We start from the raw sequence: 16,533 nt of genomic DNA on the forward strand, positions 1-16,533 counted from the left end.
TAGCAATTTGGAGACTGATTTGTCAACTATTCTGTGGAAAAGGTTTTCCTCCCCGAGTACCTCAAGTGAGTGCATAGGATTTTGAATTGGTATTGTGCTACCATTATTTTTTGTTTAGATATTCATTTTTTTTTACTAATTTATGTATTCTGAATATCTTAAAAATGGTTTCCTTTTTTTGTGGCCTGTTAGGTGTATTTTTGTTTTGTTAAAGTTGAAAAATGTTCAATAAAGATATTTGACAAAAAAAAAAAAAAAAAAATGAGAAGATAAGCAATTCAAATCCCAAAAACACCAAGCTGCCACTATTAGCCTAATGAGCAGGGGCATTAACCCTCATCTAGTCAGATGTATTTCAATATGATCCAGCGGACATGTAAATTAACCAATTAACTGAATAAACAATGAACTAACAAATTAATGATTTTAACCAGTGCTTTAATTTAATACGTTTAAACAAATGCCTGACCTTATAAATTTAGATGTATAATATAATTGATAATATGACTTGTTAATAAAGGTGCATTGAAGGAGCTCAGATATTTAGTGTATGTCACTTGGATCACGCTCTATTCACGGCATGGCTTCCAAATGGTCACAGATGCCCTGGAATCAAGAAGAAATGCTGATTCTTATTTGACATACAATACAATAATACTCATGAAGTATCATTAAAAAATCTGTTTTTGTTGTCTGATTTGTTACTATCTGTGGGAGACTTGCTTATACACTATGTGGCTAAATACAGCAACTCACATCATTCAAACATCCTTTATTTTTTATTTATGTGAATCTGCATAATCCTGGACCAGTATATACAAACATGTTTTACACCTTACTCCTAAGTTATGAAATTCTATAACCTTATCTGTAACTTCATTAGTAAGCTCTTTAGTCTTCTTTACTACATTTACTCCAAAAGACGCACCTTTGACCTTGACTATGGGTATTTAAGCACTGGTGAAGGTAAGTGCAGCTTTCTTGTCATGCTGAGGAGGTGGAGCTAGTGCATGTAACATCATAGGGATTTGGAGGGTCACATTGAAGGAACGCTTGAGTAAAGTGTCTGAAAATAAAGGGCTCAGCTGCATGCGCACGCACGCACACACACACACACACATACACACTATCATCATACATACACACCAAGCTCATACATGGATAAACACAAAATCAAACACACAAACTTGTTTAGTTTTGTGTGTGTGTGTGTGTGTGTGTGTGTATATATATACCATATATGCTCCTGGTCCAGGTGTTGTGTGTTTAGGTTCTTTAAATCGATCTTCATTAGAGCCAATGAGAGAAAAGCATTGGCTAGACTTAATGTCTGGACTGTAGTGACCTGGACCTGTAGACAGACACACACACACATAAGCAGCCTCCCATAGCATGTTTAAACCAGCAGTCTTTGTGAATAACATGACAAAGCTAGCTGTGCCAAGCCATGTGATGCCATGTGATGTTTAACCTCTGACCTCTCACCTGGGATGTGCCGATCATAGGAGAAGGAAGAGCTTCGTGGGGCAGTGCTTAAAAAGCAGCTCTGGCGTTTTTGTGCTGCTTTTGTGCGAGGTTCACCATGTCGTCCTTGTCTGTATATTTTATCAAATGCTTCCTGCACATTGTAAGAACTTGGAGAAGGTGTGTCCTAAAAGCATAATGATAACGGAAGAAAAGTAATTGTACTGATACATGATAGCACATTATACCAGATCAGGTTTACCTTAGCCACCAGAGTTGCAGGAAGTCGCTCAATTGCTGATTTAAAGACTGCTGTAGGCTGTTGCTTGTAGAACTCCTCACTTTTCTTCTCCACCTGTACACAGCACAGTAATGCACCAATGATTCAGTACTGTAACCAGCACTCGGCGTGAGTGGGGTCAGTACTTTACCTCATCACTGCTATAAAGGCTACATTACTGAACAGGCACCCGTGGGACAATTATTTTGCATAACAGAAACCAAGCCTTGCAAGTGAGTGATTATGACTTTAGTTTTCTAAAGGGGCCAAATCCTTTGTTACTGATGTCATCTTATATGGCCTTGCAACTTTGTAAGGAAAAATATAAAAAGGGTGTGTCACGGCGTGCACCAAAATCTAATATCGCTCCTTGCTCACTCCTCACTCACTAGCTAGGCGGCCTACTCTTCTGCAGGTGTACAAAGGAGTGTCACGGCTGGTGAGCAATCTCCGTTAATTGATCCCAGGTTTTTCCCCACACTATAAAACACAGCGAGGAGTGTAGCTCGGGTCTGTTGGGTTACTGGACCTTCTGGAGTGGAGAGTGTGATGCACACGTACAACGCGAAAGAGCAGCATGCACATGGGGCAATGGAACAAGCCCCAGGGTCTTCAAAGAGGCAAGTACGCCCTTGATGTCTGCAGCATAGACAGCCACGGGCTCACTTCGACCTGTATGAAAGGATACAGGCTGCTTGTCAGTACCGTGTATTATAAAAACTATAGCAGGGGGCAGAGCTTTTTCTTACGAAGCCCAAAAACATAACCCATACAAAGTTATGGAATAGCCTTCCAATTATTGTTGGGGACTCACACTCTAAAAAATGATTCTGTGGCCTTGTAAATTTCACAGTAATAAAAAGGTTATGTTACCTTAATAAAATCTCTAAAAATCACATACAGTACAGGCCAAAAGTTTGGACACACTTTCTCATCTATCTGTCAATGTGTTTTCTTTATTTTCATGACTATTTACATTGGTAGATTCTACCAATCTACCAATCTACCAATGTGTTTTCTTTATTTTCATGACTATTTACATTGGTAGATTCTCACTCAAAACTATGAATGAACACATGTGAAGTTATGTACTTAACAAAAAAAAGGTCTCCACAGTCACCGGACCTGAACCCAATCGAGATGGTTTGGGGTGAGCTGGACCGCACAGTGAAGGCAAAGGGGCCAACAAGTGCTAAACACCTCTGGGAACTCCTTCAAGACTGTTGGAAACTATTTCAGGTGACTACCTCTTGAAGCTCATCGAGAGAATGCCAAGAGCAAGAGGCCAGTCCTGGTGTTTATTGTGATTTTGCTTGTTTGTTCCAACCACCAAACTGCTCAGCTAAAGTGCGGTTAATACAGACACATAAAATCTGGTGTAAAAGGAGAGATTTAACACAGAGCAGCAGCGCGTGCATGTCCGCGTTTCCTCCGGGTTTCTCGGTGTAACTGGCCGCGGTTGTGCCGCAATATTCGAATTTTTCCCGCCGAATAAGATAATTTTGCGCAGCCAACCGCCACTGTGGCGAGGATGTAAAACTAACATGCTCAAATAATTACCACATTTGTAACGGTCCACCTCACACACTGAACCGTGAGTCTGCTCGGTCACTCTTTAAGGAGGAAATGCAGAACAAAGCAGGTTTAAACAACAGAAATGAGGTGTAGTGTCCGGGCTCTGGCAATGTTTAGACACCTGCCTCTGGTAGTGTTTTATCCGTTACTGTAAGTGAGTATTTTTAACATGATTAAACACCGCAGCAGCAGGAAACTGTTTAAAAACATAAATCTATCAGCTGTGCGTCCAGCAGCAGTAACACTGCAGAGAGCAACAGCTCTGAGTCCAGTACAGCTCTGAGTTAGTGAAGGGTCGTTCATAAACGATTCGTTCTTTTTAAACGAATCTTTAACATGACTCAGATAAACGAGTTGTCTCGGAGAGTGATTCATTCATTTTCTATTGGGCGCGCATGCGCGAAGCATTGCAAAACCTCCTTATGTTTTATACATGACAATTCTCAGCAATAAGACTTCAAGTCTCGAGTCGTTCGTTCTTTTAACACGTGACTCCCATAGACGCTATGCAGTGCAGTACACAGGAAACAGTAGTGAACGATTGTGCTAGTGGGTCTTTAAGTCCCGAGTCGTTCGTTCTTTTGACACGTGACTCCCATAGATGCTATGCGGTGCAGTACACAGGAAACAGTATTGAACGATTGTGCTAGTGGGTCTTTGAGTCCCGAGTCGTTCGTTATTTTAACACGTGACTCCCATAGACGCTATGCAGTGCAATACAGTCGTGGATTCAAAAGAATGAACGACTCAGATTGGAAGGTATAAGAGGTGAGCTGCTTATTTTGTTTATTATAATATGTCCTAAGTTACATTGTAATATTTTCATAACTGGAAATATAGCCAAAATTTGTGTATGTAGACAAATTGGGGGTATTTTTATTGAAAACGCAACATTTAAATTTATTTCTGATCAAAAGAACGAAAAGAACGAAATGACTCAAAAAAAAGATTTTTTCATTTTGATGAACGAGATTCAAAGAACCGAGTCACTAAAATGATTCGAACTTCCCATCACTACTCTGAGTCCAGTACAGCTCCGAGTCCAGTACAGCTCCGAATCCAGTACAGCTTCGAATCCAGTACAGCTCAGAGTCCAGTACAGCCCTGAGTCCCGTACAGCTCCGAGTCCCGTACAGCCCTGAGTCCCGTACAGCTCCGAGTCTAGTACAGCCCTGAGTCCAGTACAGCTCCAGTCATGTTTTACAGCACTACAGGCAGGCAGTTTAATTAGCAGTATAATGCTGTACAGCCTTGTTTAAAACAATAGAACTTTAAACTTTTTATTTAAGTTAAAGTCATAAGTACATGACGTTCTAAACTACAAATGTATTTGAAGTACTAAAGTACTACAAGTACTTCACAGACATAACAGTGTACTTAAACATTATTAAATTTGCTGTTGATAAAATAAATGTCCTAAGTAATGTACTAGTAACTAAAGCTATTAAATATAAAGATTTAGTAAAAGTACAACATTTCTCTCAGAATTATAATTAAGAAAAAGTAATATGAAATTAAAATATTGAGGCGAAATTTTATGTATATTGTGATATGTAAGTAAAAGAAACTAAAATAGATTTTCATTTTGTGTGTGCGTGTGTGTGAGAAACATGTTATACATTTTTAATATCTCTTTCACAGCACCAACACCACGAAAGAAGAGAAGTTAGAATGAAGATAAAACTGGTGCTAAATGTCAACTTTTTTAAATGTTACAGAAGTATTAAATGTGTAACCATTACAGGTTAAAACAAGGCTTGAAATATTTCACTTTACCTATAATGAATCTAGAATATACAAGTTTTCCATTAGAATATACTAGATTTTCCATTACCTAAAGTAAAATATATATATAATTGATAGTAATACGTAAATAAAGTTGAGTATCATTTTTATACAAGGGACAAAGACATGTACAAGGGACATTCAAGTCAAAGCCGGACCTTTGATTCTGCAAAATAACAGATCACACTTATTAGAGTAAAAGCTCCCTTTATTTCTCTATATAAGAGGTTGTGCATTGTTCTGCAAGAGCAAAACGCCTTTGGTGATCAAAGCATTCCGTTTTTTGTAAAAGCATTCCACTGGAATGTTTACCGGAATGGGCTACGTAAAATCAAATCAGTTTTATGTCTTCGTTTTAGAGAATTTATCACAAGTTCCGCTTTGACTTGAACACCACTCATAGATCGGTGTGATGATGTTTATAGTAACAGTCACACTTGTACGTACTTGTATACTATAATTCCTTTTTTAGGTGCCAGCTTATGGGATGGCGGTGTAAGCTCTGCACATTTGTCGCATCATCAAAAGGTATTTCAATCATTATCGAGTTTTTTACTGACCTGTACTCAATTCATGAAGTATATTTTACATGATATTTATATATTTTTTATATTTACTCAATATTTTTAATTATAAAAATGTTTCACCAAAAAAATTGAGTACAGCACAGTTTTATTTTTTAGAGTGCAGACACAGTCTCAGTGTTTAAGTCTAGGCTAAAAACCTATTTATTTAGTCAAGTATTTTTGTGAATAGATTTGCCTTAGTAAAAGGAGAAGATCTGGGGGACTTATAAACATCAAGTATGATGGTGAACTGGTATGCTGTCTTCCCCACTCTCAAAGATCACTCAGGTTTGTTGACGGTGGATTGACTAGTTGCGTTACATCCCAGTTCCCCCTCATGTCTGTGATTCTGTCCAGCTCTCCCTTTTAGTTATGCTGTCATTGTTGGCCCTACCAGAGTCCCTGCTTGCACTCTGCACTAAATATACATTCACTTTATACAATCTATGACCATACCTAACTGGTATCTCTCCTTCTCTTCTTCTCTCTCTCTCTCTCTCTCTCTCTCTCTGTCGAGGTACACATGCCGCTCCTGAGCTCCCAATGACCCAGACCCCCTCTGCCATCCGGACCCATCTGACCCATCCTGGTGCCCCGCTCCTGGTTGGAGATTTCATTGCATGGAGTCTGCTTGGAATGTGTGTGGTGACTGAGAATTGTTCCACTTTACCATGAAGACAGAACTGGTATCTTTTTGTGCAGATAATTGTTCTTCTTAGGACTTCTGACTGCGGTCAGTCAATAAGAATTTCCCTCAGTCCACCCGAGCCTCCAATAATAAACTGGACTCTTTATTAACTTAAAGACAACATATTTTATGTTGAACTTCCAGCCGCCTGCATGACAGCATGACTGCGGTGAGGTTGGCTGCCATCACAACTGCTCCGACCTATTTTACCTTGTTTTTTGCCTTTTAAGTTATCTTTCAGTAACTTTAAACCAGCTAACTCATCATCATTGAGTACATTAGGTATGATAGAGACACACTGGTTTCTATTGGTTTACAATGTACTCACAATTCGCTGCTTTTAACTCCGGGTCCAAGCTGGCCGAGTAAGATCCTGAGGGAGAACAATGGACGCGACGCAAAAAACGGCGGCCCAGAGGGAAACGAGCCGGCTTCAGGAACAGGCTGAGAGCCCATGCACACCGCAGACCTCTGCCTAGCATCCTGCTCGCCAATGTCCAGTCACTGAAGAACAAGCTCGATGACCTCAGGGCCAGGGTAAAGTTCCAGAGAGACATTCGGGACTGCAATCTACTCTGCTTCACCGAGACATGGCTAAACCCAGCGGTGCCGGACTACGCCATCCAGCCGGCCGAGTTCTTCTTGGTTCTTTGCATGGACAGGATGCGGGACTCGGGAAAGTCAAGGAGCGGCAGCGTGTGTTTAATGGAGAACAATAGCTGGTGCAACAACGCGAGTGTTGTTCCTCTTACACGCTCTTGCACACCAAACCAGGAACTACTGTCCATCATGTGTGGTCCTTTTTATCTACCTCAGAAGTTTACATCGGTCATAATCAGCGCCGTTCATATCCCGTTTCAAGCGGACACGGACACTGCCTTATGCGAGCTGCGTGAAGCACTCACACTGCACCAGACACAGCACCAGGACACTGTGCTTATTGTGGCGGGGGACTTTAATAGTGCCAACCTCAGACGCACAGCGCCAAACTTTTACCAGCACATCACCTGCCCCACCAGGGGCGAAAGAACACTGGACCACTGTTACACTACAGTCAAGGACGGCTACAAGACACAATCTCGTCCACCGTTTGGTAAATCGCCGCCATTTTCCTCATGCCAAAATACAAACAAAGGCTGAAACAGGAAGTTCCGGTTCAGAGGGAGGTCGCGGGCTGGACGGACCAATCGGTGGCCACGTTACAGGACCCACTCGATGACGCAGACTGGGACATGTTCCGAAACAGCTCCGATGATGACGTCAGTGTGTTTATGGAAGCGGTTGTGGGATTCATTGGGAAACTAGCGGATGATACCGTGGAAAAAAAGACTATCAGAACGTTTCTCAACCAGAAGCCGTGGGTAGATAAAACCATTCGTAACGCTCTGAGATCTCGCACCGCGGCCTACAACACGGGACTTGCGTCAGGGGACATGTACCCATACAAGGCTGCGTCTTGTAACGTCCGGAGGGTGGTGAAAGAGGCGAAGCAGAGCTATGGGAGGAAACTAGAGTCACAGCTCCAACAGAGGGACTCTAGAGAGAGCCTGTGGCAGGGACTAAGAACAATAACGGACTATAAAACACCAACAACTGGTATGGCGAACGCGGCCGCGACTCTGGCAGATGAGATGAACACTTTCTATGCTCGCTTCGAGGCTGCAGCTAAAGACGCTAGCAATGCTAATAATAGCGGCGCTAACGGCTACAGACAGAAAGACACTGCCAGCACCGGAAGCACGCTCATCATCACCGAGCACGACGTGAGGAGAGCCTTCAAGAGAGTGAACACCAGGAAAGCAGCAGGACCAGGCGGCATCTCAGGTCGTATTCTCAGAGCCTGCGCAGAACAGCTAGCATCTGTGTTCACAGAGATATTCAACATCTCTTTATCTCAGTCAGTGACTATCAATGACTATCGCCCTGTAGCCCTCACCTCAGTAGTGACGAAGTGCTTTAAACGCCTGGTTAGAGACATCATCATTTCTTCACTACCCGACACACTGGACCCATTACAGTTCGCTTACCGTCCAAACCGTTCAACAGGCGATGCAATCTCACATCTGCTCCACACATCACTTACTCACCTGGACACTCGGAAAGGGAATTATGTTAAAATGCTCCTGATCAACTACAGCTCTGCATTTAATACCATAATTCCCTCCACACTCACCACCAAGCTGGAGCACCTGGGACTCATCTCTGTCCCAGTGGATCTCTAATTTTCTAACTGGCAGACCACAGGCAGTAAGGATGGGTGGACATGTCTCAGCCTCCCTCACTCTCAGCACTCGAGTCCCTTGCTGTACTCTTTGTACACCAGTTCCACCACCATTATTAAGTTTGCTGACAACACCGTCATGGTGGGCCTGATCTCTGACAGCAACGAGTTGGCCTACCTGAAGGAAATTGGGAATCTGGAAAACTGGTGCCAGAGAAACAACCTCCTTCTAAACGTCAGTAAGACAAAGGAGTTGATAGTGGACTTCAGCACTAGGCAAGAGTAGAACTACCAGACCACCGTCATCAACGAGAGCCCAGTGGAATGGGTGGACAGCTTCAAATACCTCAGTGTTCACATCACGCAGGACCTGTCATGGTCCTGTCACATCAACACTGTGGTAAAAAAGGCCTGGCAGCGTCTCTACCACCTCAGACGCTTGAGAGACTTCAGACTGCCCTCCAAGGTGCTCAGGAACTTTTACTCCTGCACCATAGAGAGCATCCTGACTGGAAACATCTTAACCTGGTTCGGGAACAGAACCATGCAGGACAGATGAGCTCTACAGAGGGTGGTGCGATCAGCCGAGCGCATCATCCGCACCGAGCTCTCTGACTTGCACTCAATTTACAGCAAGCGGTGCTGGACCAAGGCCAGAAACATTGTGAAGGACCTCAGCCATCCCAACAATGGACTGTTCTCTCTGTTGAGGTCAGGAAAGCGATTCCGCTCCCTGAAGACCAACACAGAGAGACTGAGGAGGAGCTTCTTCCCGCAGGCAATACGAGGCAAAGTACTGATCCATTTTGCACATACGCACATATGGTTTTTGCACTCACTGTGGACATTCTGGACATTCACTTACACTAGTGGCCACTGCACAACTACACATTCGTGGACATTAGTTAAATTACCCAATTACCCTATCACCTATAAACTGGACGTTCTGTTGCACAAGACCCGGATGCACAAGACACTTTAAACACTTTAAATATGTGATGTTTCCATTTTTATTCCATTTATATCCAACTTTATTCTCACTAAAGTCCGTAAAATTCTCTATATAAAAAATCTCTATATTGTACAGCTGTTTCTTATTTTTCTATATTTTCTTCATATATTTTTCATATATTTTTCTTATATTGTATATTCTGTACTGTACAGTACAGCTGTCTCATATTTTCTATATTTTTCAAATATTTTTTATATTGTATATTTTATACTGTACAGTTATGTTATTTAATTTTAATGATATATTTAATTTTATTCTTCCTTAGTTAAGTTTTCAGTTTCATATTTATTACACAGTCTTTTATTTTAAGGTCACAAGCAGTTGTCTAAGCATTTTACTGCATATCGTACTGTGTATGACTGTGTATGTGATGAAATTTTATGGGTTCCCTGTTGAGTCTGGTTCCTCTCAAGGTTTCTTTCTATTGCCGTATCAGGGAGTTTTTCCTTGCCACTGTCCCCCTTGGCTTGCTTATCAGGCACAATCTGATCATTTTGATTCATACATAATTCCATAATGCTTTGCGTCAATAATCATTGTTAAAAGCGCTATACGAATAAAATGTAATTAATTTGATAAAGGTGGTAAGAGTACTGCCTGTTGGAGGGTTGTGTATTGTACCAGGTCACATACAGATGTGGCCATTAAGACTGCACGTGTTTTCCCGCGAGATGCCGCAATTTAGCGCGCGGCGTGCCACGACTTGCTGTAAGCAACATTTGGGAATTTAAACAAATGTGTTGTCCTTCGCTGAATATCCACCAGATGGCGCATGGAAGGACTTTATTTAAAAGCCAGACCAAGTACGATGGAAAATTGTGTGTAATTAGTTAGCCTAAAACAATATTGTCTCCAATGCTGAAGCAAACATAAATTTACTTTTGTTTTACAATAGCTCTTTTATGATGAATGTGTGTATATGTGCTTCATAGTATTTTTACAATGATGAAATGAGATGCCCAAATTCGTGCTTTAAAAGTTTCTTACATACAGTAGTTTTTGTAATGTCTCAAGGACAAAACAATGAAAGACATGGCAATGCCTCGGTTTAAATGGTCTTAAAATTAATTTAATTTCCCGATAGTAGGCGATCTGATAGTGTAAACTATGCGAATGTCCTGATTCGTGAATATCTTATTTAAAACGTAAAAATGTGTCGCCATCAGGAATGAACAAAATATAATATATATATATATATATATATATATATATATATGTGTGTGTCTGTGTGTGTGTGTGTGTGTACAGTAGTTAATCAATTGGAATGGTTATTACCGTCGCGCTCACTGCCATGTAAAAACGTCAGTGGCCAAAATAAATCAGTTGCATTTCAAAGTCATTCGTAAAATGGCCGCCAGGTGGCGCAAACTGACATTTTCGCTCGTTGCAGTAAATACAATAGTGGCTGTTATATAGTGTATCTCTGTATCGGTTTATTGTTATTTAAGTTCTGGATTATTTTAGGTACTTTAAACACATTGTTGGGTTGCTCATGTTGGCTCATATGAGATGTAGTTTACAAATGAACACCTGGTTGGGTTATTTTGACCCAACAACTGGTTTATTCATTATTCTTTCCTTTCTCCAAATATCAGCCTGCAGAATGTTTGAAATATTACTGTTATTGTGTCACAGGTGTAGTTCGTATAGGCAGGAATGCGTGTGTATACAGCTCAAAACCTCCATCAGTTATTATAGATAGCGTCTAAAAAATGCCCCAGTGATTTCGGAGCTTCAGGAAATCTCCCGACGCTCTGTGCATAACACCGGACCAACTCATGTCGGAAAGAATTTATTAAAGTTTTTTAAATGTGGGCTATTGTTTTTTACTTATAATATTTGTTAATTTAATTTAAATGAGGTTTGGGCTCAGGACTTCGACTGGCATCGTGATTCTCCTCTTTAATTTACTACTACGCTTAAATAAAAGTTAAAGGCATGTAGTCTTATATAGTTTTATTATATAGTTTTTGCACATTAATCTGACAACAGTTTTTTCAGCCTGTCACGGCGTGCGCCCAAATCAATATCGCTCCTCACTAGTTAGGGGGCCTCCCCTTCAGACATGCGAAGCAGCGGGACCGCAGAATTACACATGACTGGTGAGCTATCGTTGCTATTGTTGCCCGGGCTGGCACCCCGCGCTATAAAATACTTGGGGTTTGTTGGGCTACAGTGAATTTTACTACGCGCTGTGTATGCAGCGCGCGTGCAACAACGCGGAAGTGCGGCATGCAAGCAGGGCAAATGGAACGCGCCCCAGGGACTTCAAAGGAGCGAGAGGTGGGAGTGGCCGGTCCGGCCATCCGCGGAGAGCAGAGTCAGCGCGAGCGGACGGATGGCCAGTGCACTCACACCGCGTAGTAAAATCCACTTTAACCCAACAAACCCCAATCATCACCAGCAGTGCCTTATTCCGTCATGTCATGTGGGCATTATAAGATTTGTATTGAAAACTTCTAACTAAAAAGTGGCAGCTGGCACGCCTAAAAATAGACGCAGGTTAATTTTTTTATAGTCTAAATAAAAAACTCTCCGATTTAATTTCCTATAGTCTAATCAGCGCTCAACCGCACGCATAATTTTTTTGTGCTAAATAATGTTGATGCAGTATAATAATTCCTATTAATCCTGGGTTGTTCTTTTAGTGTCACTATAGTCCTTTACAATGTCAGACAACATTCAAATACAAATTATTCACCCTCCCCAGGTGTGAATTGGCTGTTCTCACCTATACATTCAGAGGAACTGAAATGCACTTCTCCCCACTTTAAAAACCTCTTGAATCTGAGGCTCTTCTGGAGACTTTCAGTGATTTCAACTTGTGTAATTTTAATCTCCTGGATTCTAGATTCTAAAGTTGACATTGTTACCTTTTTTAATCCTTGGAATGGAAGAACTTGAGATTTTCCTTATGATAGCGTAAATTGCATTGTTTTTAATCAGTCTATACACAATAATATTCTTTTTTTTTTTTTTTTTTTAACGGGTATGGGGGCTATCTTGGTTTATTAATCTCCGTGCCGGTTTAGTATTCAGTGCGCATCTGTTATATTACAACTATTATAACACTCAAATACCTTTTATTGGGGGTTAAGTGACTAATGTGCTTAACATTTTTCAGCTGAGCCTTTGTTTCACTGAAAACGACCGCGACACCCCCCTCTCTCTCTCACACACACACACACACAGAGCCGACCAAATCATTAGCACGTCTCTCCCCCAAACAGCACAGACATTTACTTTCTATCCATTTACTTACACTTGAACTGAGTTGTTTGAGTAACATGGGTCGAATCTGTTACAAATCATAACAGCATACTGCATAAAAGCATTTCATTCTTATAATAACGCAAAAACACAAGCGGGGCTGAATGACCGACATCTGCTGACGCAGTAGAACATCCTAACACTGTTTTAATTTTATGGTCATTTATTTCAGTTAATAAATCTACTATAAATTTAAAGAACACAAGAAATAAGATGATAAATTTTTTCTAATTACAAATGATAAAATCAAAAGGCTCACCGTGTTAACATTTATTGTGTTTAAATTTGATCCTAATAAGATTTGATTTAATTTGAATTTTAGAACAGTGGCAGCTGGAACACCTAAAACAGATGCAGGATTATTTTTTTATAATCTAAAATGCTTTTTTAACACTAGAAGCGCCGAGCAGCGGTCATTTGACCGCAAGGGGGTAAAAAAAAAAAAATACTTCACACTCGATCAATTTCCAGGACCCTCCTTTCATGACTTTTCCTAGTTCTGTGAGCTTAATCACCCTGTATGCTTAAATTTTTAAAATCGCACCAGTAAAAGCCAGTATAAAGCTATTTTGCTCTTATTTACGTGAAATCGCTGACAGCTGCGCAGCGGCATGACGTTTCCTGTCTTTTCCAACCTGCGATTCTCATTTCTCTCAGCAGATGGCGCTAGGAATCGCGCATACTATTTATGCGTCATTCAGTGCGTATATGTAACTATCTCAGGTTTCATTCCATATATGCAGTTTTTATATATGTATGCTTCCGTAAAATATCGACTATTCGTTCTGGCGTTGATAATCAGCGATATTTTATAAGGACATTTAGGGAATTTCGCTTTACTTAATTTTATAAGGTTTTGAGAAAATTAATTAGTTTGTTCGTTCTGTTAGAAGCTTCCGTGAAATTATCTCTAAAACAATATTGTTTTACATATTACATATGTAATGGCCCCTCCTGAGGATATAAAGCCTCATTATTGAATGTAAATAAATCAGATCTACCACAGCAGATAATAAACTATGCTATGTCATAACCAAAGCAAACACCACGATTATGCCTCGTTTCGTTCAGTGTTGCTAGGCAACGGACCACGTGCCTATTCGGCGGGAACGTGGTTCACTTGGCTGCGGTGTATTATAAACCTGCAAATTGTTTCACTGCTTATGCATAAAAGCGAGGGAAATGTGAAAGTGATGTGTGGCCACTGAATGAGAACTAAATCAAAGATTTCGGTAACTACACTGAGTGTAACATCTGCATAGTGACACTAAACAGCTGAACACCTTCACTTTCCCGTTTACCTCTGAGAAAGAAAAAAAGCTGTGTGTTGTTTGTTTATATGTAGAATGTTTATAGTACACGAAGTAGGCACGCGCACGCGCGCACAAACACACACACACACCTCCCCTGAGCCCTCGGTCAACATCTAATGACCGTCGATATGCAAATGAGTCAAGACGTAGCTTAACGTGGTGTCGTGTCGGATTTTAGCGGTCACGGAGAGGAAAGACTTTAAAGCAGTTTCAGTGTTTTTTTCAGTTACAACAAGCACAGCGATGAGTCCACGTTGTTTCACTGGGTATGACATAGTGACACTAAACAGCTGAACAACTTCACTTTTCTGTTTACCTCTGAGAAAAAAAGCTGTATTTAGTTTGTTTATATTCAGAGTAACACCTTCCAACCACCTCTATTGTTAGTTTTAATGATTTGGCTGAAACTAATTATCACTACATAAGTACCCCAACACCATTGATCATGAGTTTCAGCTGAAACTAATTCTATACATGCAACAGAAAATGTAGATGCAGATTCCAAATGTATAAAGATACATGCTATATACATATATTCCGCTTCAGCGTGTTTCTTAATCTTTCCCTATATATATATATATATATATATATATATATATACTTTTCAAATAAAATCGCTATTACTTGACCCTGAAGTTTAGTTTAGCACACAAAAACTGAAAAGTCCTTTCTGGTAAATCAACTGCATATGTAGTTTATTCACAGCAATTTATTAATAAAATGAATATACATTGTACAGTAAAAGGTAAACACGAGAAAGATTACAAAATAAAAAAAACAAACAGTGTCTTCTTTATAAACAGCTTCTACTGTCCGTCGAGATGCTGAAATCCCTTGCATGTTGCCCCTCAATTTTGTGCTTCCATTTCAAGTGGAGAGATATTTGACCAACAGCTTAGAACAAAAGAACTGTAGGTGTGATCACAACCCCCTCCGAACGACCGTGCCATCAATCACTGACCACCTCAGAAGTTCCCTCCAATGTATGCTGATGTTTTGCAAGTATTTTTGCAAAACTATGGCACTCTTTTGAGAGGTGGTTGGAATGTGTTATTCATTCATTTATTCTATACAAGGGCACTAACTACACAGATCAAACTGTTACCTTATTTTATTCTTATACTCATCGCTGTGCTTGTTGTAACTGAAAAACGCCGCAACTGCTTCAGGGGAGGTGTGTGTGTGTGAGCGCGCGCGCGCTGCAGCCTGTGAATGAATACGCACAGCAGAGGGACAGAGACATGAGGGACATCTAATACCTTATTGTGTAGTGTCCCTTTTTCAGCGGATTTCTCTGCTACCGCAGATCAGTTTATCAACTTGTAATATATTAATTTTAGGAATATATTAACATGTGCAGACATTTAGTTGATGGGGCGCTGCCCCTCTTGCCCCTGAATAGAGCCAGCCTCGATTACACACACATACACACATATATATATATAGCATGCATTGAATACACACACACACACACACACACACATATATATAGCATGTATCTTTATACATTTGGAATCTGCATCTACATTTTCTGTTGCATGTATAGAATTAGTTTCAGCTGAAACTCATGATCAGGGGTGTTGGGGTACTTATGTAGTGATAATTAGTTTCAGCCAAATCATTAAAACTAACAATAGACTATGAGAGGTGGTTGGAAAGTGCTACTCTGAATATAAACAAACTAAATACAGCTTTTTTTTTGTTGTTCAGCTGTTTAGTGTCACTATGTCATAAACAGTGAAACAACGTGGACTCATCGCTGTGCTTGTTGTAACTGAATAAAACACTGAAACTGCTTCAAAGTCTTTCCTCCGTGACGCTGAAATCCGACACGACACCACGTTAGGCTACGTCTTGACTCATTTGCATATCGACGGTCATTAGATGTTGACCGAGGGCTCAGGGGAGGTGTGTGTGTGTGTGTGTGTGCGCGCGCCTACTTCGTGTACTTTTATAAACATATAAACAAACAAAATACAGCTTTTTTTTCTCAGAGGTAAACGGAAAAGTGAAGGTGTTCAGCTTTTTAGTGTCACTATGCAGATGTTACACTCAGTGTAGTAACCGAAATCTTTGATTTAGTTCTCATTCAGTGGCCACACATCACTTCCACATTTCCCTCGCTTTTATTACATGAACAAAAGCAGTGAAACATCCCGCAGGTTTATAATACACCGCGGCCAAGTGAACCGATTAGGCGTGTGGTCCGTTGCCTAGCAACACTGAACGAAACGAGACATATTCGTTGTGTTTGCTTCGGTTATGACATAGCATAGTTTTATTATCTGCTGTAGTAGATCTGATTTATTCAAATTTAATATTGTTTTAGCAATAATTTCACGGAAGCGAGTTCAGAACT

The 16,533-nt window shown here is 40.5% G+C and overlaps 1 protein-coding gene across 1 annotated transcript in view; it reads right to left on the reverse strand.

Annotated features, from left to right (window-relative positions):
- Positions 1-944: 944 nt before the first annotated feature.
- stpg2 (sperm-tail PG-rich repeat containing 2) overlaps positions 945-16,533 on the reverse strand; it is a 33,625-nt gene continuing 18,036 nt past the window's right edge. Inside the window, exons 10-13 of the mRNA XM_053481347.1 lie at positions 1,727-1,819; positions 1,486-1,651; positions 1,236-1,351; positions 945-1,085 (exon numbers count right to left, since the gene is read on the reverse strand). Coding sequence (XP_053337322.1) covers positions 951-1,085; positions 1,236-1,351; positions 1,486-1,651; positions 1,727-1,819 — 510 coding nt within the window. The 3' untranslated portion in view covers positions 945-950. The remainder of the gene's footprint in view (positions 1,086-1,235; positions 1,352-1,485; positions 1,652-1,726; positions 1,820-16,533) is intronic.

This window comes from Clarias gariepinus, chromosome 21, assembly GCF_024256425.1.
Source record: "Clarias gariepinus isolate MV-2021 ecotype Netherlands chromosome 21, CGAR_prim_01v2, whole genome shotgun sequence".
Classification (NCBI taxonomy): domain Eukaryota; kingdom Metazoa; phylum Chordata; class Actinopteri; order Siluriformes; family Clariidae; genus Clarias; species Clarias gariepinus.